General features: G+C 39.2%; 2 protein-coding genes across 3 annotated transcripts; one reads left to right on the top strand and one right to left on the bottom strand.

Moving 5' to 3' along the window:
- Positions 1–6,720: 6,720 nt before the first annotated feature.
- SDHD (succinate dehydrogenase complex subunit D) lies at positions 6,721–17,630 on the bottom strand. 2 transcript variants are annotated; one of them, XM_045837864.1, is made up of 4 exons: positions 17,476–17,630; positions 14,640–14,753; positions 12,667–12,811; positions 6,721–7,669 (listed from the first exon to the last, which is right to left on the bottom strand). In XM_045837864.1, exons 1-4 carry the CDS (start codon positions 17,525–17,527, stop codon positions 7,504–7,506), a joined length of 477 nt encoding a protein of 158 aa, XP_045693820.1. In that variant the 5' UTR covers positions 17,528–17,630; the 3' UTR covers positions 6,721–7,503. The 2 variants fall into 2 exon arrangements, with proteins under 2 accessions (XP_045693820.1, XP_045693828.1); XM_045837872.1 differs by lacking the exon at positions 12,667–12,811.
- A 4-nt stretch (positions 17,631–17,634) lies between these two features.
- On the top strand, positions 17,635–19,629 carry TIMM8B (translocase of inner mitochondrial membrane 8 homolog B). Its single transcript, XM_045837885.1, has 2 exons — positions 17,635–17,785; positions 19,243–19,629. Exons 1-2 carry the CDS (start codon positions 17,702–17,704, stop codon positions 19,408–19,410), a joined length of 252 nt encoding a protein of 83 aa, XP_045693841.1. The 5' UTR covers positions 17,635–17,701; the 3' UTR covers positions 19,411–19,629.
- Positions 19,630–19,740: the final 111 nt, after the last annotated feature.

Below are 19,740 nucleotides of genomic sequence, written 5' to 3'. Positions count from 1 at the left end.
GAAAGGAAACTGGGGTGACAGGTGAGCAATTCTGACCCCTACCCCACAGACAGCATTCAAATGTAGCAAAGTGGATTACCCCACCCTGGAGAATACCTAAGGCTCTGCCCCTTACATTGTAACAGGTGTGATGAGACAAAGAAATATGGCCTGTGGCAGACTCCGGCCAGCAGAGTACACCTGTTGTGACTGAAGACGAGAATAAATGCACAGGCTACAGCAATCCTGTGGAGAAAAAGGGATGGCATGGCCACTCTCTCAAGAGGAGAGCACCCTGACCCTTGCCTATATAGGCTTTTATTGTTTTTCTTGGGTCTTATATCAAAGGATTTATTATCTATTACATAGAATATTATTGTCTACATTTTAGGTACAATCAAGGAAATGAAAATACATGCAGAAGAGAAAGGCGGTGAGCTGATTAGCTCTGCCCTTGGGAAAGTTCACACAGGCTTTGGAAATTACCTTGAAGATAGACTATATACATTTACTGTTTCAGACCAGGGTGAGGGAGTTTTAGCAAGAGCAAGCCATAACAGTCTGTATGCATTTTCTAGGCCTGATTCCCACAGGAAAACTTGGCTCCTGCCCACCACCTCGTTTCTGTAGGTTTTCCATACAGAGCTGAGTCACATTTGCCAGACCAAAACAAACCGGTCCCTTACATGGCCCATATGAAAGAACAGATCAAAGCTCCAGAAAAAGGACTAAGCTACAAGGAGATAGACAACCTATCTGATGCAGAGTTCAAAACACTAGTAATCGGGATGTTCACAGAATTGATTGAGATTGGTTGCAAACTGAAGAAATGAATGCTACACAAAGTGAAATAAAGCAAAATATACAGGGAACCAACAGTGAAGGGAAGAAAACCAGGACTCAAATCAACAATTTGGAAAAAAAGGAAGAAATAATATCCAACTGGAAAAGAATGAAGAGACAATTCAAAAAAATGAGGAGAGGCTTAGGAACCTCTGGGGCAACTTTAAATGTTCTAATATTGGAATCATAGGGGTGCCAGAAGGAGAACAACAAATTGAAAACTTACCTGAACAAATAAGGAAAACTTGCCCAATCTGGTAAAGGAAATAGACTTCCAGGAAGTCCAGGAAGCTCAGAGAGTCCCAAAGAAGGTGGGCCCAAGGAGGAACACACCAATGCACATCATCATTAAGTTACCCAAGATTAAAGATAAAGAGAGAATCTTAAAAGCAGCAAGGAGGAAAAGAGGGTGAACTACAAAGGAGTTCCCATCAGACTGTCAGCTGATTTCTCAAAAGAAATCTTATAGGCAAGAAGGGGCTGGAAAGAAGTATTCAAAGTCATGAAAGGCAAGGACCTACAGCCAAGATTAGTCTCTCCAGCAAAGCTATCATATAGAATGGAAGGGTAGATAAAGTGCTTCCCAGATAAGGTAAAGTTAAAGGAGTTCATCATCACCAAGCCCTTATTATATGAAATGTTAAAGGAACTTAGATCAAAACTATGAAGAGTAAAATGACAACAAACTCACAACTACCAGCAACTGAACCTAAAAAAAACAAAAACAAAAACTAAGCAAACAGCTAGAACAGGAAGAGAATCATAGAAATGGAAATCACATGGAGGATTAACAGTGGGCAGGGGAAGAGGGAAGAATAAGGGGGAAATGTACAGGGAATTAGGAGCATAAATGATAGGTACAAAATAGACAGGGAGAGGTTAAGAATAGTATAGGAAATGGAAAAGCCAAAGAACCTGTATGTACAACCCATGGACATGAACTAAACGGGAGGAATGCTAGAGAGAGGGGTGGCAGGGTGGAGGGAGAAAAATGGGAGAAAAAATGGGACAACTGTAATAGCATAATAAAAAATATATACTTAAAAATTATATATATATTTTTAAAAAGTTAAAGTCAAGCTCTGAGTGATGTAGCTCAGTTGGTTGGGCACTGCCCTGCAAGGCGAAAGGGTCATTGGTTGATTCTCAGGCAGAGCACATGCCTGGACTGCTGGTTTGGTCCCCAGCTAGGACATGTGTGAGAGGCAACCCATCAATGTTCCTCTCACTCTCACTCTAAAATTAAATAAACAAAATCTTAAAAAGAAATCCTTGGCCCTGGTCTGGTAGGTCAGTTGATTAGAGAGTTGTCTGGATACTCCAAGTCTGCATGTTCAATCCCTGGTCAGGGTACATACAAGGGCACATACAAGAATCATCTAAAGAATCAAAAAAATGTTTTACCTAGGTGGCTGGCTCAACAAGGGATAAAAATTTTATTCATTTTAATTATAACCCATAACATATATGAAGAAATCCTCACATCAAAGAGCCTTTGAACATAGGATGAGCTGACCAAATTAACTTTTTTTTTGAGATGCAAAACATTCTGCATTGTCTTTTTTTTACATTACTTTATTATTGTTCAATTATAGTCATCTGCATTTTCTCCCCACCAATCCCCCCAATCCCATCCAAACCCACCTCCCTTCCTTGTTTCCACCCTCCCCCTTGGTTTTGTCCATGTGTCCTTTATAGTAGTTCCTGAAAACCCTTCTCCCCACAGTCCCCCTCCCCCCTGGCTATTGTTAGATTGTTCTTAATTTCAATGTCTCTGGTTATATTTTGTTTGTTTTCCTTTGTTGATTATGTTCCAGTTAAAGGTGAGATCATACAGTATTTGTCCCTCACTCCTGGCTTATTTTGCTTAGGATAATGCTCTCCAGTTCCATCCATGCTGTCTCAAAGGGTATAAGCTCCTTCTTTCTCTCTGCTGCGTAGAATTTCAAAATGATAACTTTTTAAGTACCTTTAAGTGTTTGTAACTTTTCTAGTTAGACTGAAATTTTCCCTTACATCTACATTTTATTCCTAGGTCTAATGATATAGCGATTTCCATCTTAAAAAGCTCATCCAGGTTGGGTGGTTCAGTTGTTGTTGTCTGGTACACCAGTAAGTTGCGGGTTCGATCGCTGGTAGGGGTGCATACAAGAGGCAACAGATCTGTTTCTCTTTCACATTAATATTTCTCTCTTTCTGCCTTTTTCTTGCTCTAAAACCAATGAAGCCTATCCTAAAGTAAAGGATTAAAAAATCCTCAAGTAAGAATTAAAAAAAAATCTTCATAAGCTCTCCTATGAAACTGTTATAGAAAAATCCCATGACACTGGTCTCGACTCATCCTCAACAGACTCCATCCTTGGTGTGTTGCAATTGTTACATTTTTTTCAAAAATGAATCTCATATACAGTCTTAGGACCAACATACAAGCTATTGTATGAAAGACGTATCATCAGACATACTGTGTCCCCCACCATCAGCAGTATGATATACAACTGAGAGACTAGATTTATTAGAAGAGACACCAATAAATGTCAGCCTTAGAACCACACTGGAAGTGACCATTTTGGGTACTCCTAACTTCAAATACAGCTCTTAAAGTCTAGGCCCCAGTATAGCATAAAGGTGCTTAGGATCCTATAACCTGGATATCCAGACCCAATGAGAATTGATCTTGGCGTTCATAAGGACTCCAGAGAAACCCAACTCTCCTGAGCAGACATCTACCTCCCAGGAGCCTATGGGTCAAGAAGACATCAAGGCTAGACTAGACCCCTTTCTCCAAAGACCTTCTGATCCCGGATCTGACAACCAAAGTTGTGTTTAGGCTTCCATCTCATTTTATTTACATTTTGTGTCTGAAAATCCCACCAGAGTCTGAATTCTTTGTGGCTATGCTTCTGCTTGTTATTTGTGCTGACTCTTGTTGAGGGTGTTCTGTAAGATTGGGATTTATTGCTGAAAGTTCACATTCATTGAACTTGGTGTGGATTTTTGAGGCTTGCGTTGGGGGAACATTCCTCTGGGGAGGATTTACTCACTTCTACCAGGCATCTAGGGCACTACCAACCTAGACAAATGTTAAATGTGCAGCATGTGGTCTTTACAGACATGCAGATAGTATGAACTCAGGTCACAGACTCGCATGAAGGTGGACCCTTAGCCACATATTCTTATAGGATATTTTTCCTTCCTTCAACCAGAACCAAAGTAAGGCAGACAAGTTTCTCTGCTCTTTACTTTTTCAGGTACAATTTTTTTTTTTCTAATTCACCTTTTCTCTGAAGGTAAATTCTTTGTAGTGTTCTTAGAGTCTTCAGCCTCTCTCATTTGAGCTCAAAGCTTTGCTCCTGGCCCGTGTCACCTTAGAACTAGAACTGTAGGCCACCTGGGATCAGTAAATGCTACCAGGATTTTTTAAAATTCTCTATAGACATTGATCCCCCTTGGTGTTGTTCTTCCTCTCACCCCAGCCCTCAGTGCACCACTACAGTAAAATGGTGCGAGGGAGTTCTCCATGTGGCCAAAATGGGAAAGACTGTAACTGGATATGGGAATATCCAATACCCTCAGGGAATGCTACCAATACCCTCAGGATTTGCTCACCTCCCTGAATGTATGCTCACTTTGTCCTGGCCTCAGTGGATTTCCCTTTGCAAGTTCAGGGATATGTTTTAAAAGGTGTTAAATTAAAACATTCTTAGGTGTGTAATAGCAAAATAATTTCTACAATTTAGTCTGTCATGGTGTCAAAAATAGAAGTCTATAAATTCTATCTCTTCCTGGATATCTCACTAATACAAATCTTTGGTAGTGACCTATCCCTCTACTACCATACCTAATTTTCCTTCAAAAATAAATGACAGTATTTGCCATCCACCTATTTACAACAGAAAAAAAATGAGCACACCTTCCCTCCTCTTTCAATCTTTCACACCCTAGTATAACTCTTAGAATCTAAGTTCTAAATATCTCTTGAATTTATCCTCTTCACTCTGGTACTGCCTTCAGAATTCATCACTTCTTTGCTGGATCACGGAAATAATCTCCCTGTTTCTGTGCTTACCTCCTTCAAATCCATACTTCACATAGCAACCAGCATAACCTATTTAAAATAAACATCTGACCATGTCATTTGCATAATTAACAATTTTTACTGGCTCTCCATTATCATAAAAATAGTCTCAATTACTTATCATGGCATATGAGGTCCTCTACAACCAGCCCCTCTCTATACTGCAGTTATACCAAATTATGCACAACCTTCTGCTTGATCTAGTACCCTCCAATCAGCCTCATACCATACCCCAGCTTCCTTGGGCACTTGGCAGCTCCTTATCTTTCAGAACCGAGGTCAAGACTCTTCCCTTCCAGGAAACTTACAAGCAAATTCTTACCGCACCCTTTGTTACATTGCTGCTAGATGTGTTTAACTATTATTGCACTTGTCACTGTACTGCAATCATTTACCTGTTCCAGCTAGATTACAAATTCCTTTTAAGGGCAGAGAAATTCTTATTGCTGACCACAGCACCTGGCAGAATGCCACCTACATGAGGTACTCTTAGTACCTATCAATGAATGAATGTTTTTAATTTCTACAATACTTTATGAAATTGAATCATATCTTCCACTGCCACTACCAGAGTTCAAGCACTTTCTTCCTTTGTCCTCTTACAAGTCCTTCTGCCTCTAGTTTTATCAACCTTCCTAATGTCACCTAAATTCTTTCTGAAACACACACAATTCTCACCATGTCCTGCTTAACCTCAGAAACCTATTGCCACTGGCTCCTGCCTCATTTTCCCAGCTGCTGTAGCAGCTCACGGCAACCCACTGTTTTCCCCGAGAGACAGCTCAGCTCTATCCTAATTACAAAACCAACCAGGAGGGGCAGATAGTACTCAGCCAGCCTCCACTTTAATTTCTCAGTCGCCATCTAACAAAGCTTATTAGTGTTAGACATCCTTCCAAATCCAACCTAGCATCTGATGGTACTGGTGACAGCTACAGGATTCCCATATCCAGTTACAGCCTTTCCCATTTTGGCCACATGGAGAACTCCCTCGCAGCATTTTACTGTAGTGGTGCACTGAGGGCTGGGGTGAGAGGAAGAACAACACCAAGGGGGATCAATGTCTATAGAGAATTTTAAAATCATAAAATTGACAAAGGCTCAGTTTGCTTTTTATCACCATCACAAAACTGCAATTCTAAACAATGTCAGTAATAAAATATTCCTTCCTGCCAGGGAGGGCAGGCCCAGCAACACCACTCCTGAGTGAACCACTGCTATTCAGGCATAACTCTTCTGAAATCTTTAACCCACCTGAAAACAGAATTAATCACCTCTTTCCTAAACCCTTCATCCACATCTGAACCTCCTACAAAGCCAGAGCATGTTAAAGGGAACTTATCTTTAACCAGTATAGCCATTCAGGAACACACTTACCCTTCTGGCCAGCTTCCCATCAACAGTTTGCAACAGCTGCCCAGGAAGGTCCTCAGCAAGTGAAATGTGCCAAGTCCCAGTTCCCCTATGTTGCTGAGAGAAACAAACCATCATGCCTTAAAATTACCCTAGAGATGAGGCTAACTGCATACAGAACATAATTTGAATTCCAAAGGCTGGCATTCATAAAATACCATAATCTGGACCTAATTCTCATTCTTCCTAAAATTCTCTTCATACCAAACTACTTACACTAAGTCTATTTCTACCTAATACATGTAAGTCTTTTTGCACTTTGTGTTTCATTTACCTAACTGCTAAGCCCCGTGAGGAAATTTAAACACTCAATCCTGTTTAAGTGCTATAAAGGCGATACTCAATTCTATTGAATAAAACTGGGAACTATTAATATGTAACAAAGTAGAATACATTTTTATTATACAGAATTTTATTTTAAAAAACCTTTATTTTCATAGAATATATTTCACATTAAAGAGTCTCAGTGGGAAAATAACAATTTATTATTTAAAGCTTTATATTTGTACACATTTCAGGACAAGTAAAATTAATACATTTGAAGATTAAGTTTCAGTTTAGAATCTGTAATATTTTGATACAAGGGACCTCTTCCCTACATGGAAGTTCTCTATATTCAAAAGCTCTCCAGGCAGTTTTCCAGAATTTAGAAATTAGTAATGTGAAATATCAGCATTTCCAAACTTTAAAGATTCCCAAAGACGTATAACCATCAGTAACTGGTATCAACTGAACAAAGGAGAAGTTTTCAAACATCAGGTGCTGCCTAACTTTCTGCTGTCTTTACTTATGAATTAATAGTTTTCCCCTTATCCATCTCTCTCAGGGCAAATATAGCAGTTTGACCAGGTATTGATAGTAATAAAGCTGAATTCCCTTTAAGAGTTTGATCAATTAAAATGCAAAAGCTCATATATAATGTTCAGTTGCACTGTGAATCTTGTGGGAAGCTGGGAAGACAACCTTAGTAACTCACCAGAATATGGAATTCAGTCCCACAATTTCTTGGATATAATTCCTCTCAAACCTCTGCCTCACAGATTAAATTCCAAAACTAATCAGGTGATGAGGAGAAGAGGTTTATCTCACCAATGGACTTATCTGTTATTTCCTCCTGACTGTGAGATGAATAGCATGACAGAGCAGAGGCAAAGAGGTGCACAATTGATTCTCAAGGTATTAAGTCAAAAAGGTCAGAGCTTCCACAGCATGGCAACAGCTTTGCAGATGCCCACATCATGATAGTTGAAATAGCAAAGCCCAGCAAAAGTAAAAGCTGAGAGTGCTAAAAGGCCTGCCTTGGCAGCTTTCTGCAATGCATCCCCATGCACGTAGTCGGTAACAACTTGTCCAAGGCCCCTAAGGAAAAAAATCACAGTACAAATGAGAAATCACACATGAAGTCAGAAAACGTACTATACAGATAACTATACAGATAACTTGGCTGCAAAAAGATAATCAGGTACAAAATGCAACAAGTCATAAACCAAAAAAAGGAGTCAAAGTTTTCCTAACAATATAATAAAGTGCCTTCCCATTCTTCAGATTCAATTTTCCAGTTATTATATCAGAGACAGTAATTAATTGCCACTCTATCTACAAAATCTTTGGTTTAAAAAAAAAAACTTAAGCAATGCTCTACAGAGTTTTTCATTAATTCAAAGAGAATGCATTGAACAGACATATGCCAAAACCTGTTAGAGATGTTGGGAGCACAGTAACTAAGACAGCACCCCTGCCCTTATGGAATATTTGCTCCAGTGAAGGAGAAAGAAAGAGTACCTATGTGCTATGAAGTAATGTTTTAGAAAGCATGACCTGAATGAGAACATTTCAAGCAGAAGTGACAATGACCTTGACATCTTTGAAGAATCATAAAAAGGTTAGTGTGGTTGGAGAATGTGGAAATTAGAACACAGGGACAGATTACACAGGGTCATGAAGATCATGAAAAGAAGTTTGAATTTTATTTGAAATACATGAGAAATCACAGATGTGCTTTAAGAGGACAGTGACCTGATTTTACTTTTTTAAATTAACAGTTTTATTTAGATAAAATTCACATACCATAAAATTAATCCTTTTAAAGTGTATAATTGAGTAACTATTAGTACGCTCACAGTTGTCAATGTTATTACTATTTAATTCTGCAACATTTTCATCACCCCCAAAAGAAATCCTATACCTAACAGCCCATTACCCAACCACTTATTTGTTTTCTGTCTGTATTGATTTGCCTACTCTGGACATTTTATGTAAATGCAATCAGATAACATGTGGCCTTTTATATCAAGTTTCTTTGACTTAGCACAATGTTTTCAAGGTTCATCCATGTTGTGGCATGTATCAGTACTTCAATCCTTCAAATGACACAGGCATACCTCATTTTATTGCACTTCTCTTTATTGCATTTTGCACATATTGTGGTTTGTGGCAATCCTGCATCGAGTAAGTCTATTGGTGCCATTTTTCCAACAGCATTTACTCATTTACTCTCTCTCTGCCTATTTTGGTAACCCTCAAAATATTTCAAACTTCTTCTTCTTTATTATTATTATTATTATTATTATTATTATTATTATATTTTTTATGGTGATCTTTGGTATTACCAGGGCAAGATCCTCCACCAGACAAAAGTTATGACTTGCTGAAGGCTCAGATAATGGTTAGCATTTTTTAGCAAAAAATATTTTTTAATTAATGTATATACCTTTTTAGACATAATGCTATTGCACATTAAATCCACTACAATATATACAGTGTAGGCAAATTTTATATGTACTGGGAAACCAAAAAACTCATGTGACTCACTTCATTGTCATATTCATTTAATTGCAGTGGTCTGGAACTAAACCCGCACTACCTGGGAGGTCTGCCTATAGTCACATATATCACATTCTGTTTAGCTATTCATCATCTGACAGACATTTGGAGTGTCTCCACTTTCTGGCTATTATAAATAACACTACTATGAATATTACTGTGTAAGTTTTTGTTTGGGGACATATGTTTTCAATTTGGGGGAGGGATATACACCTAAAAGTGGAATCTTTGAGTCATATGGTAACTATAGCTTTTTGCTGGAACTTCCAAACTATTTCCCAAAGTGTGTGCAACATTTTACATTTCTAGTAGAGAAATATAAGGACTCCAACTTTCTGACATCCTTGAAACACTTGTTATTGCCCAACTTTTTGACTACAGTCATCCTGGTAGATATACAGTAGAATCTCATTATGGTTTTCATTTGCATTTCTCTAATAACAAATGATGTTGAGCACTTTTTAAATGTGCTTACCGGCCATCTGTATATGTTCTTTAAGTGAATATAATTCACTTTGTAAAAAGATCACTTTGGCTGTTGTGCGGCAAATGGACAGTGCAGGCAGGAGACTGAGGGCAGGAAAAGAAACAGAAAACTACCTAGGAGCCAATTGAAGTACTACGGGCAAGATTGTTGGCTTAGCCTAGGCTTGTGACAGGGGAGACGGTATGAAGGGACAAGTCAAGCTATGTTTAAAGGAGAGAGCTAACAGAAAGAGCTGATGGAGTAGATGTAGGACAAAAAGAAATATCTAGAATGACTCCTAGGATTTTTGGCTTAAGCAACTACATTTAATTGAGATGGGAAGAAGAGAAATGAAGGTTTTGTGTTTTTTTTAAGGTTTTATTTATTTATTTTTAGAGAGGGGAGGGAGGGAGATAGAGAGAGAGAGAGAAACATCAATGTGCGGTTGCTGGGGATCATGGCCTGCAACCCAGGCATGTACCCTGACTGGGAATCGAACCTGAGACACTTTGGTTCGCAGCCCACGCTCAATCCACTGAGCCACGCCAGCCAGGGAGTGAGAAATGAAAGTTTTGAGGGGAAATTAAGAGAGATGTGAAAGAGTGATTTTGGCAAAGTTACATTTAGGATAACTATTAAACATAGAAGTGACTAAGATTACACAACTGGAAATAAAAGTCTACAGCTCAGGAGAAAAATATATCAAGTCTGAGCTAACCTCGGGAAAGTATATTGATGAGAAGGCCAAGAAGTGACCCCAGGGTTCAGACTGTTATTATTCAGAGGTCAGTTGAGAGGAGAAGGAGCTGGCAGATGCAACTGAGAAGGTACAGCTGGAGGGGTAGAAGAAAACACGGTATATTGCCTCTAGAAAGCCAAAGAAAAATTATTTAAGGAAGAAATATTCAATTAAGTTGAATGTTGATGAGAATTAAAGTAAGTGGACAGAGAACCAACAACCGGATTTGGAAAAATGAAGGTCTTTGGTGACTTTGGTAAGAATAACTTCAGTTAAATAGCTGGGATAAAACCCCAATTAATGTGGGTTAAGAGAGACTGGATGCTGAGGAACTGGTAGTGCACAGTGATAAGACAATTCTTTCCAGTCACTTCTTTGTGTGTATGAAAAGTAAAAGAGAATTAGTGAGGTAACTGAAGAGGTCAATTGTAATTAAAAAATGTATTACTGTAGAATTCTCTTTGATTTTTCATTAATTTTGATGGATCTCCTTCTAATACTTGTTGAGTGAAATTCATTCACTCAACAAGTATTTACTTAGTGCTATGTGTCAGGTACTGCTAAGGCACTAAAAATATAATAACAAACAAGAATTGTCAAAAACCTCTATCATATTTTTCTTTAAAAAGGGCAAGACTGAGATACAGTGCAGAGGATACACATCTGGGTGATAAAATTATGATGAAATGTAAGGAAGTGACTACTATAAAAATCAGGATGATGACTCCTGATGACTCCTTCTAAGAAACACATGTTAGAGAAAAATTATCATACTTGTAATCTAGCATTTTACATGCAACTACAACACTTTATTTTAATAGGTCCACGTAGTTAAAGGGTAATTCTTCTAACAAACCCTAGAAAGCTAGGTAAGCAAGATCCCCTTTAACACTAGGTAGAAAATGATCCTGATAAGTCACTTAACTTCCCTGGGGTTTAGTTTCCATATCTGTAAAATAACAGACTTAAGTAAGATACTCTTCCAAGTCCTTTCAGTTCTAACAATCCAAAATTCCTCCCCTATCCACGATATCATTTTGTCCTTACAAAACAACATAAAATGAACTCAAGGAACCCAACTGGATAAAATAATTACAAACTAGAAATTCATTCACTCAACAAGTATTTACTTAGTGCTATGTGTCAGGTACTGCTAAGGCACTAAAAATATAATAACAAACAAGAATTGTCAAAAACCTCTATCATATTTTTCTTAAAAAAGGGCAAGACTGAGATACAGTGCAGAGGATACACATCTGGGTGATAAAATTATGATGAAATGTAAGGAAGTGACTACTATAAAAATCAGGATGATGACTCCTGATGAGGCACACCAAACAGTTATGACAGAGATAGGACACAAGAAAGAGACTTCTGGACAAGGAGGCAAAGTTCTATTTCTTGACCCGGGTGGTATTACCCTTATAATTATTCATTAAGCCACAGATTTGATTCTTGAAATTTTCTGTATCTCTGCTTTTATTCTAGTGGGGGAATAAGAAATATGTAAAGTAATAAATAGATGATGTATCATATTAGAATCTAGTAAGTGCTGAGAAAAATGTAACAGGAAAGAGGGATAAGGAATGTTGGGAAGGACACTGAAATTTTGAGTAAGTGTAGAGAAGGCTTCAATAAGAAGGTGACATTTAAGATTGAAGGAAATGAGAGAATAATCCAATTATATAACCAGAAAAGGAGTTTCGGGCAGAAGGAACAATAAGAGTAAATAAAGTCTTGAGGCCTGGAGTGTCCCTGCTGTGTTCAAGAATTATCAAGGAAGTCAGTGTGAATAAGAGAGGTAGTAATTGGACATAAAGAAACAGGGGACCAGATCACATGGAGCCTAGACCACTGTAAGAATTCTATTTTTAGTTTGAGTATGATTAGAAGACAACAAATGGCTTTGAGAAGGGGACTATCTTGACCTGACTTAATATTTTTACAGGATCAGTGGGGCAGCTGTGTTGGGAATAGACAGAAGGGGGATCAGGTAAGAGACTGGCATCAAAGACCACGATCAAGTTTGGGTCATGAACAAACAGAATGGAAATTAATTCAAATGGGAAAGAGCGCTGGAGGAAACAATCTGGGGGGGGGCTTAAGTTTTATAACATCCTACATTCAAAATGCCTATAGGGGAGTGAAGACATCAAACAGGTAGGTGGATATATATATCTAGGCACAGAAACATTTTATGTGTTTTTTAAAGTTTTCAACTGGTCTTGAATATCTCAATCAACTTCTCCCTTACATGCAATAATAAAACATGCTCACAGCAAACACACTGAACAAACAATATAATACTGAAGGCACTGCTGTACTTGCCAGTGACCATGGAGAGTGAGGACTGCAGCCAGGGAATAGTCCATCGTGGAGGAAGGATTCAAATAAGCAGCTGGAAGTAGACCCAGGAGCAAAACACTGACAACCCTCTCACCAGTCCAGTGAAGAGAGGCAGCCTTAGAACCAGCTATAGAAAGAGAAAACCTGATTTATAAGGATCAAAGGGGTAAACCTATCTCTCTCATTTAGTATCTGCCACAACATAACTCAAACTGACGGAATAAGAAACAGTACGCACATAAGACTTAACTCTGAGCATAAAGAGGGTAAGATAAAGACAGAAATGGAAAGAGATACTATCTCCCTTTTTTAGTACAAGGTGTCTCAACACCTGCATATGTTGATTAGAAGACAGATCCACTTTACTTATAGGCAAAAAGATGGACAAAATATCTGCAGAGTTACCAATCTTGGACTTTAATATAATGGATAGATACTTTATGAATATGTTAGTGACACTTGAGAAATTCCTTTAAAACATTACTTTTTTACACCTTCTAATCATAAGTAAGGTAATATTAAAAATCCTCCAACTCTGGCTGGTGTGGCTCAGTGGATTGAGTGCCAGCCTGGTAACCAAAGGGTTGCCAGTTCAATTCCCAGTCAGGGTACATGCCTGGGCTGCAAGCCAGGTTCCCAGTAGAGGGTGCACAAGAGACAACCACATATTGATGTTTCTCTCCCTCTCTTTCTCCCTCCCTTCCCTTCTATCTAAAAATAAATTAATTGATTTAAAAAATCCTCCTAAGACAAAATTAAACCAGCCAACTCAGAGAAGCAAAGTTCTGATGTCAACTTTTAGGATCATGGTCCTTGTTCTGCCCCATTACTTATAAACAGAAATGGAACATGAAAACTTATTTTAAAAAAATGAAAAACAAAATGGGTTAAAGACATTTCTTTGAGAGCCTCTATCTTTTTGTGGTTACACATCCCTTTGGGAATCTAATAAAAGGATAGAGTGACTTCCCAGAAAAATGCACACAGGCACATACATTAAAAACTCCAAATACAACTTTAGGGGCTTTCCATCAGTCCCATGCACCCCAAGTTAAAACTACTCTGTTAAATCTAACTAAACTAAGCAAAGAAATGCAGAAACAAAAACTTTTCAAAGATAAAAGTATTCTCAAAAGCAAGAAGACTACCCTTGTCTGATTTCTCATAACTCAGATTCAACTATAAGTGGCTAATATAAGAATAAAGAGAAGTCTTTTTTAAAAAACAGTATTATTTTTTTATTTTAGAAAGAGAAGAATGGAGAGAAACAGAGAGAGAAACATCAATTTGTTGTTCCACTTATTTATGCATTCACTGGTTGATGTCTGTATGTGCCCTGACTGGGGATTGAACCCACAATTCTGGCATATTGGGATGACGTTCTAACTATCATTGAGCCACCCAGCCAGCACTCAAGAGAAGTCTTTATCTCTGTAAAATACTGATCTTTCCAGACTTCAAAAATGGAAATACTACAGCTAACTTACTATTCACCTAGAGACTTTCTAAGACTAATTTTAATATCTAAACAGTATTCATCTAAGAAATGCCATGATTTTAATATCAACATATATAAAAATAAACAATTATGACTATAAATATGCATGACTTTTAAAAAATTGTACACTATTCTAAATTCTTCATATCTGGCTCCTCTCCATAAGCTAAATAAATAAGAGTGATTAAACTACTGAACAGACTCTTTGTACAGAGCTATTTTCTTTTTTTAAAAATTTAAAAATTTAAAACGACTTATACCAGAAAGTTCTTTATACGTGTAAATGTCATCATTCAACCATGCTGGCATTGCCTGCCCCCAGGTGTAAGCCAGGTTTTCATTTGACAGAGTTGGACAGAAGAGTTCCCCCCACAGACAAGTCCTCCCAAAGACATGATAATTAGCTCAGATGAAGATGGCCAGAGCCCAGAAAGCAGCAGCAATAGAGAAAACATACAATGGCGGCTCGGTGACAGGTGAATGTGCTGTATTCCACACCATCCGGGCGTAGGTTGATCCTGGAGAAATGCTGAGATTTGAGCAGGTCTGACAACTGGGGTTCGGAGGAAAGCTGAAGAGAGATGTGAGGGTAATCATAAGCACCTCTCTTGTAACAGGACAGACAGACTTTTTAAATGGTCATAGGCAAGCTACTTCAACCCAAATAGTTGATAACATCTTGTATGTAAAATAAGGACAGCATCTATTTCACTGGGTTGCTGTGAGGTCAGACTAAGTAACCACAGAAAGACTGCACAATCAAACTACTTATGTAAAAGGGCTTTACTTTTACTATTTTTAAAAAGTACATTATAGCCCTGACTGGTGTGGCTCAGTGGGTTGGGCATCATCCTGAACACTAATAGGTCGCCAGTTGAATCCCAGTCAGGTTACATGGCTGGGCTGCAAGCCAGGTCCCTGGTTGGGGGCATGCAAGAGGCAACCAACCTATGTTTCTGCCTTGTATGGTTTCTCTCCTCTTTCTCCCTTCCCCTACCACCTCCAAAAATAAATATTTTTTACTTTTTTTTAAAGTCAGTTATAGCTTTCACTTTCCATTTATTCATCTGCTCTGCACTGGATTAAAAGATAAAAGATACAGCTTTTGTCCCCAAGGAATTCTGTATAGTTTGGCAAGTTTATCTATTACTGTTTACCTCTTCAAGATCAATTTCTCCACTTGCACTCTTGAACCCATCCATTTGCTGCCTTTGGGATCCTGTCTCTTGGTTAAAAAACAGGCAGACCTAAGTAACTCAACTCTGCCACTTCATAGCTGTGAGATGATCAACACTGAAGCTAAATAGACATTCTAACCTCAATGTCCTCATCTTCAAAATGGAAATAGTAATACTTACTTAATAATACTGTTGAAAATTAAATAATATGGCAAGGCATTCAGTATAATTCCCAGAAAGTTTAAGCACTCAACAAAAGGTACTTTCTCTCCTACCTCTTTAACCTCTCCTTCCTATTGGCCATTTTCCCTCCACTGATGTAAAATACCTCTCTTGATTCTAACACCACTAATGCCCATGTACTCTTCTTTTCTCTCTTTCTCCTCTTTCTAGGTATGCTTCTTTAAAGAGTTATTGAAATCATCTTGAATTCCTCACTTACTTATCATTCTTTAACTCAAAAACTTATTTTTATCCCCACCAAAGCTGCTTTGGTAAGTTGCTGATGATCTCAAGTGGCCATATGCAAGTGGTGGGAATAAGTTTCCTCCCTTCTTTTCTCAGGCAAAACCTTCTCCTGGATCTCTCTTTGATTCTCTGATCATTTTATTATCAGTCTCTTCCTGCATTCACTCTTAAATGTCTTCCCAGTATTCTACCCTCTGCCCATTGCTCTCCTTCCTTCTTGTCCATTCCCAGCCATTCTGTCCACTCAGCTTCTACTGCCTATAAGCGGATAACATCCAAATTCTGTATCTCCAGCCCTGATATCTTCTCAGTTTTAGAAGTTTAAGTGCCCTGCTGGGCCTCTCACCTGATATCCTACATAGTCCTCAAACTCACCAGGCCAAAAACTAAAATCATTCTTCAACTTTCTCATCTAAAATTGTCTCCCATTTGCATGTTCTCCACTTTAATGACATCCAGCTACTCTTCAAACTAACCCAGAAATCTGGAAGTTATATAGGACTTTCTCCCTAAATTCAGTCAATTGCCAAATTGATGTACCCCAGCATTTCTTCAGACAATTTTCTCCTTCTTGTACTACTTTCTAAGTTCAGGACCTCACCCTCCTTGCCTGGACTACTGCAATAGTGCCCTATTTCATCTCCTTCACTTGTGTCTTAGCCTGTCCATCTCCCATGATGGCCATCTACCACATTGTTATCAAAGAAGTCAATCTAAACTGCAAATCTATGTCAAATCTTTCAATGGCTCCCCTTTATTCCACATAAAATGCATACAAGACAAATTCTTGTATGGTGTGATTCCAGTTCACTTTTCCAGATTCATCTCTCATTTTCATCTTGAGCTTCACGCTCTAATAATATCTGATTTATCATTTTCCCTCATAACAGTTCCTACAGCTTCATCGTTGCTTTTGCTTATCCCAGTAGCCCTAACTATAATGCCCTTATTCCTGTGGTCTTCTTTAGCCTCAAGACTCAAATCAGACACAATTCCTTTGGGACAGGAGACAAAGTAATCCTTTCAAACACAGAGCTAAATATATTCTCCCTCTGGACTGGCATAACAATTTATGTACAGCACAACAGTTTTTGTTGGATAGTAAATTATGCTTATAAGTGTTTACCCCATAAAAAGGAAAAGTCTTGAAGAGCAAGAACTATGTTTTATTTACATTTGTATCCCAACCTTACTACAGTGCCCAGTTCAATGCTTACCAAATTGATTCCCTGAACCAACTTCAGGGAACATGAGCAAGACCAAGAACTAAGACTTAGATCCTCTTTTCCGACTCATTCTAAGGACAGTGAATGGGGAGGAAAAAAGAAGTGGGAACATTACAAGGACAGTGAATGGGGAAGGGAAAATAAGAGCTCTTGTGAATAGCCGCAGCAGGACTTTAGCTTCCAGAAAGAATTCTTTCAGATCTGCCGGTTCACCACGTCGGCCCAGAACAGGAGAAATACACGCTCAGCTGAATTTCTGGGCCCGTAGGCAACGGTTTTGGCAGGAGCTCCAGTGGCCAAAGGGAAGGAGGAGGGACTCCTTGCTCAAAAGGTCTCACCACCCCGCAGCCGAATCCTCACCGCACCCGCTTCCCCAGCTGGGAAGCTGTGCTAAGAAACTTCGCCTGACTGAACACCTCACCTCGGCTTCCTCGGGCACCGCAGAGGACACTCAGCCTCCAGATACTCGCCATCTCGCTCCTTAAAGCTCAAGGTCACCCAGCAACCCGGAAACAGTCATACGACAACTCCCACCCGCTGATGACGAAATAAGGAAAAGGAAAAGGCTAGGTGGACCGGAAGTGGGAATCAGCGCGCACCCACTGCGCACACTCGCTGTTCTGGAAGTCGGGAGCACCACGTGGACAATGGCGGATATGGGTGAAGCGGACCAAGCCGAGTTGCAGCGCCTGGTGGCGGCAGAACAGCAGAAGGCGCAGTTTACTGCACAGGTACGGGGGCCAAGGACCGGGGTGGAGATGATAGGGGTCAACTACAGGTCCCAGACACCCATGGAGCTCCGTATGCTAATGTCTCAGGTCACCCTAGTTCTCTGTTAGGCCTGGTTCCCCTCGCAAAAGAAACAGGTAGCACTCTTGCCGCTGGTGACCGGTGGTGCTCAGTGCCCGTTAAGCAAACCCATGGTAGGGAAAACAGATGTAAAGCAGAAAAGAAAGGCGACACAAGGGCCCAGGGGCCTAGTTTGGCAGCAAGGGCTGATATTCAAAGATATAGGTTCTAACCTAATCCTCCCTGTTACTCACAGGCCATGTGACCCTGGACGAGACTCTCGTTCATCTTGGTTTCGCAATCACCCGTTGCCTCATTGTACTGTGAGGATCAAATACAATAATTATTGGAAAACGATAGAGTGGTAGAACTTTATTGGACAGCGAGGGGAGGGCTCTGAAGTAGGCAGTCTAGACTATTGGTTCACAACACGAGTTTTGGAGCCCGTTTGGCATGGGTGGAATCCTGGCAAGGCCCCTTTTTACTTAGGGCTAATTACTTAACCCTGCCTTTTAAACGAGGGTAACAAGTAACCTTTTAGTCTTCTGGAAAGGGTTGACTGACTGCTTGGTTCCAGCCTGCCAATAATCAACCATTGGTCAATGGCCTTTTCTTCTCCCACCCCACTCCCAAGACCGTGGTTACAAATCTTTGAGTCCTGAACTTTTATCAAAGTGTATACATTTTCTGTGTCTGTATGTGCACTTTTCCCCTGGAGAGTGGATCCATAAGCTTCATTGGATTCTCAGATGTGTCCATGACTCCCAAAAGGTTAAAAACTTAAGAACTACCCTTTAATAAGGGATAGATTTAGAATGATTTGGGCACAGTGGTTTGGGGGAATTAATTGGCAACATACCTTCCCAGCTTACACTGGTGCTTATTTGGGAATACAAAAAAAGGCATCCTGCCTGAAAATTTACATTCTGATTGAGGACTTGACACAATTAGAAAATAATAGACAGTGGACTTCAAGGAGGTAAGAATCTAAACTGTTTGATATGGGTAAAATCTTTAGGGAAGGCATTTCCTAAATGGAATATAAATAAAATCTTAAAAACAGTATGAATGGAGGGTTAAATAAGAGATTGAGTGCCTTGAGTGGCTAACAGAAATTGATGTATTAAGCAAGTACAGAGATGACTTGATGGAAAGTATTTTCTGATTACTAAAGAAAAGAAAAATATAAAAGGAGAGTAAAAGGATTGTTGCAATGTAAGAATGAGGATCTGGACCTTATCAGAGACATTAGAAAGTTAGGAAAGATGAGAGCCATGGTTTGTTGATTGAAAGCATGTTTTAGTTAGGTGGCAGAAAATAAAAATGGGAAGGAAATAGGAAAATTAGCAGTTGGGCCTATGTACAGACCCAATGGTTAACTATTTTTCTTTCCTCTCAGGTGCATCACTTCATGGAGCTATGTTGGGACAAATGTGTGGATAAGCCAGGGAATCGCCTCGACTCTCGCACTGAAAATTGTCTCTCTAGCTGTGTGGATCGCTTCATTGACACTACTCTTGCTATCACCAATCGGTTTGCCCAGATTGTACAGAAAGGAGGGCAGTAGGCCATTCCCTTGGAGAATGATGGAAGCTGCAAAGGACTTAAGCAGATTGAAGAGCCAGTGGGGGCAAATTGCCAGCCCACTGTCAGGTCAGCTTCAGGCTAATACCAGGCCTGTTGGTGCTAAAAAGTAACAGATCAAATGTTCAAATGTGAAATTTATTTGGAATTCACAGTTTCATATTGTATCACAAAAGTTATTCAATAAATGTGAATTCCCCGACTTTTTAAAAAATCTCATTTTAGGATTTAATAATATCTCTGATCAGCAGGAACACTAGAAATGAATATGTTCCAAGGCTAGTAGTGCAAGTGGGAGATCATTGGTTTTTGA

This window comes from Phyllostomus hastatus, unplaced genomic scaffold (genome assembly GCF_019186645.2).
Source record: "Phyllostomus hastatus isolate PE091 unplaced genomic scaffold, TTU_PhHast_1.1 phas_contig_113, whole genome shotgun sequence".
NCBI lineage: Eukaryota > Metazoa > Chordata > Mammalia > Chiroptera > Phyllostomidae > Phyllostomus > Phyllostomus hastatus.
Note: the sequence above shows the minus strand (reverse complement) of the source record. Positions and strands in the feature narration are given on the sequence as shown.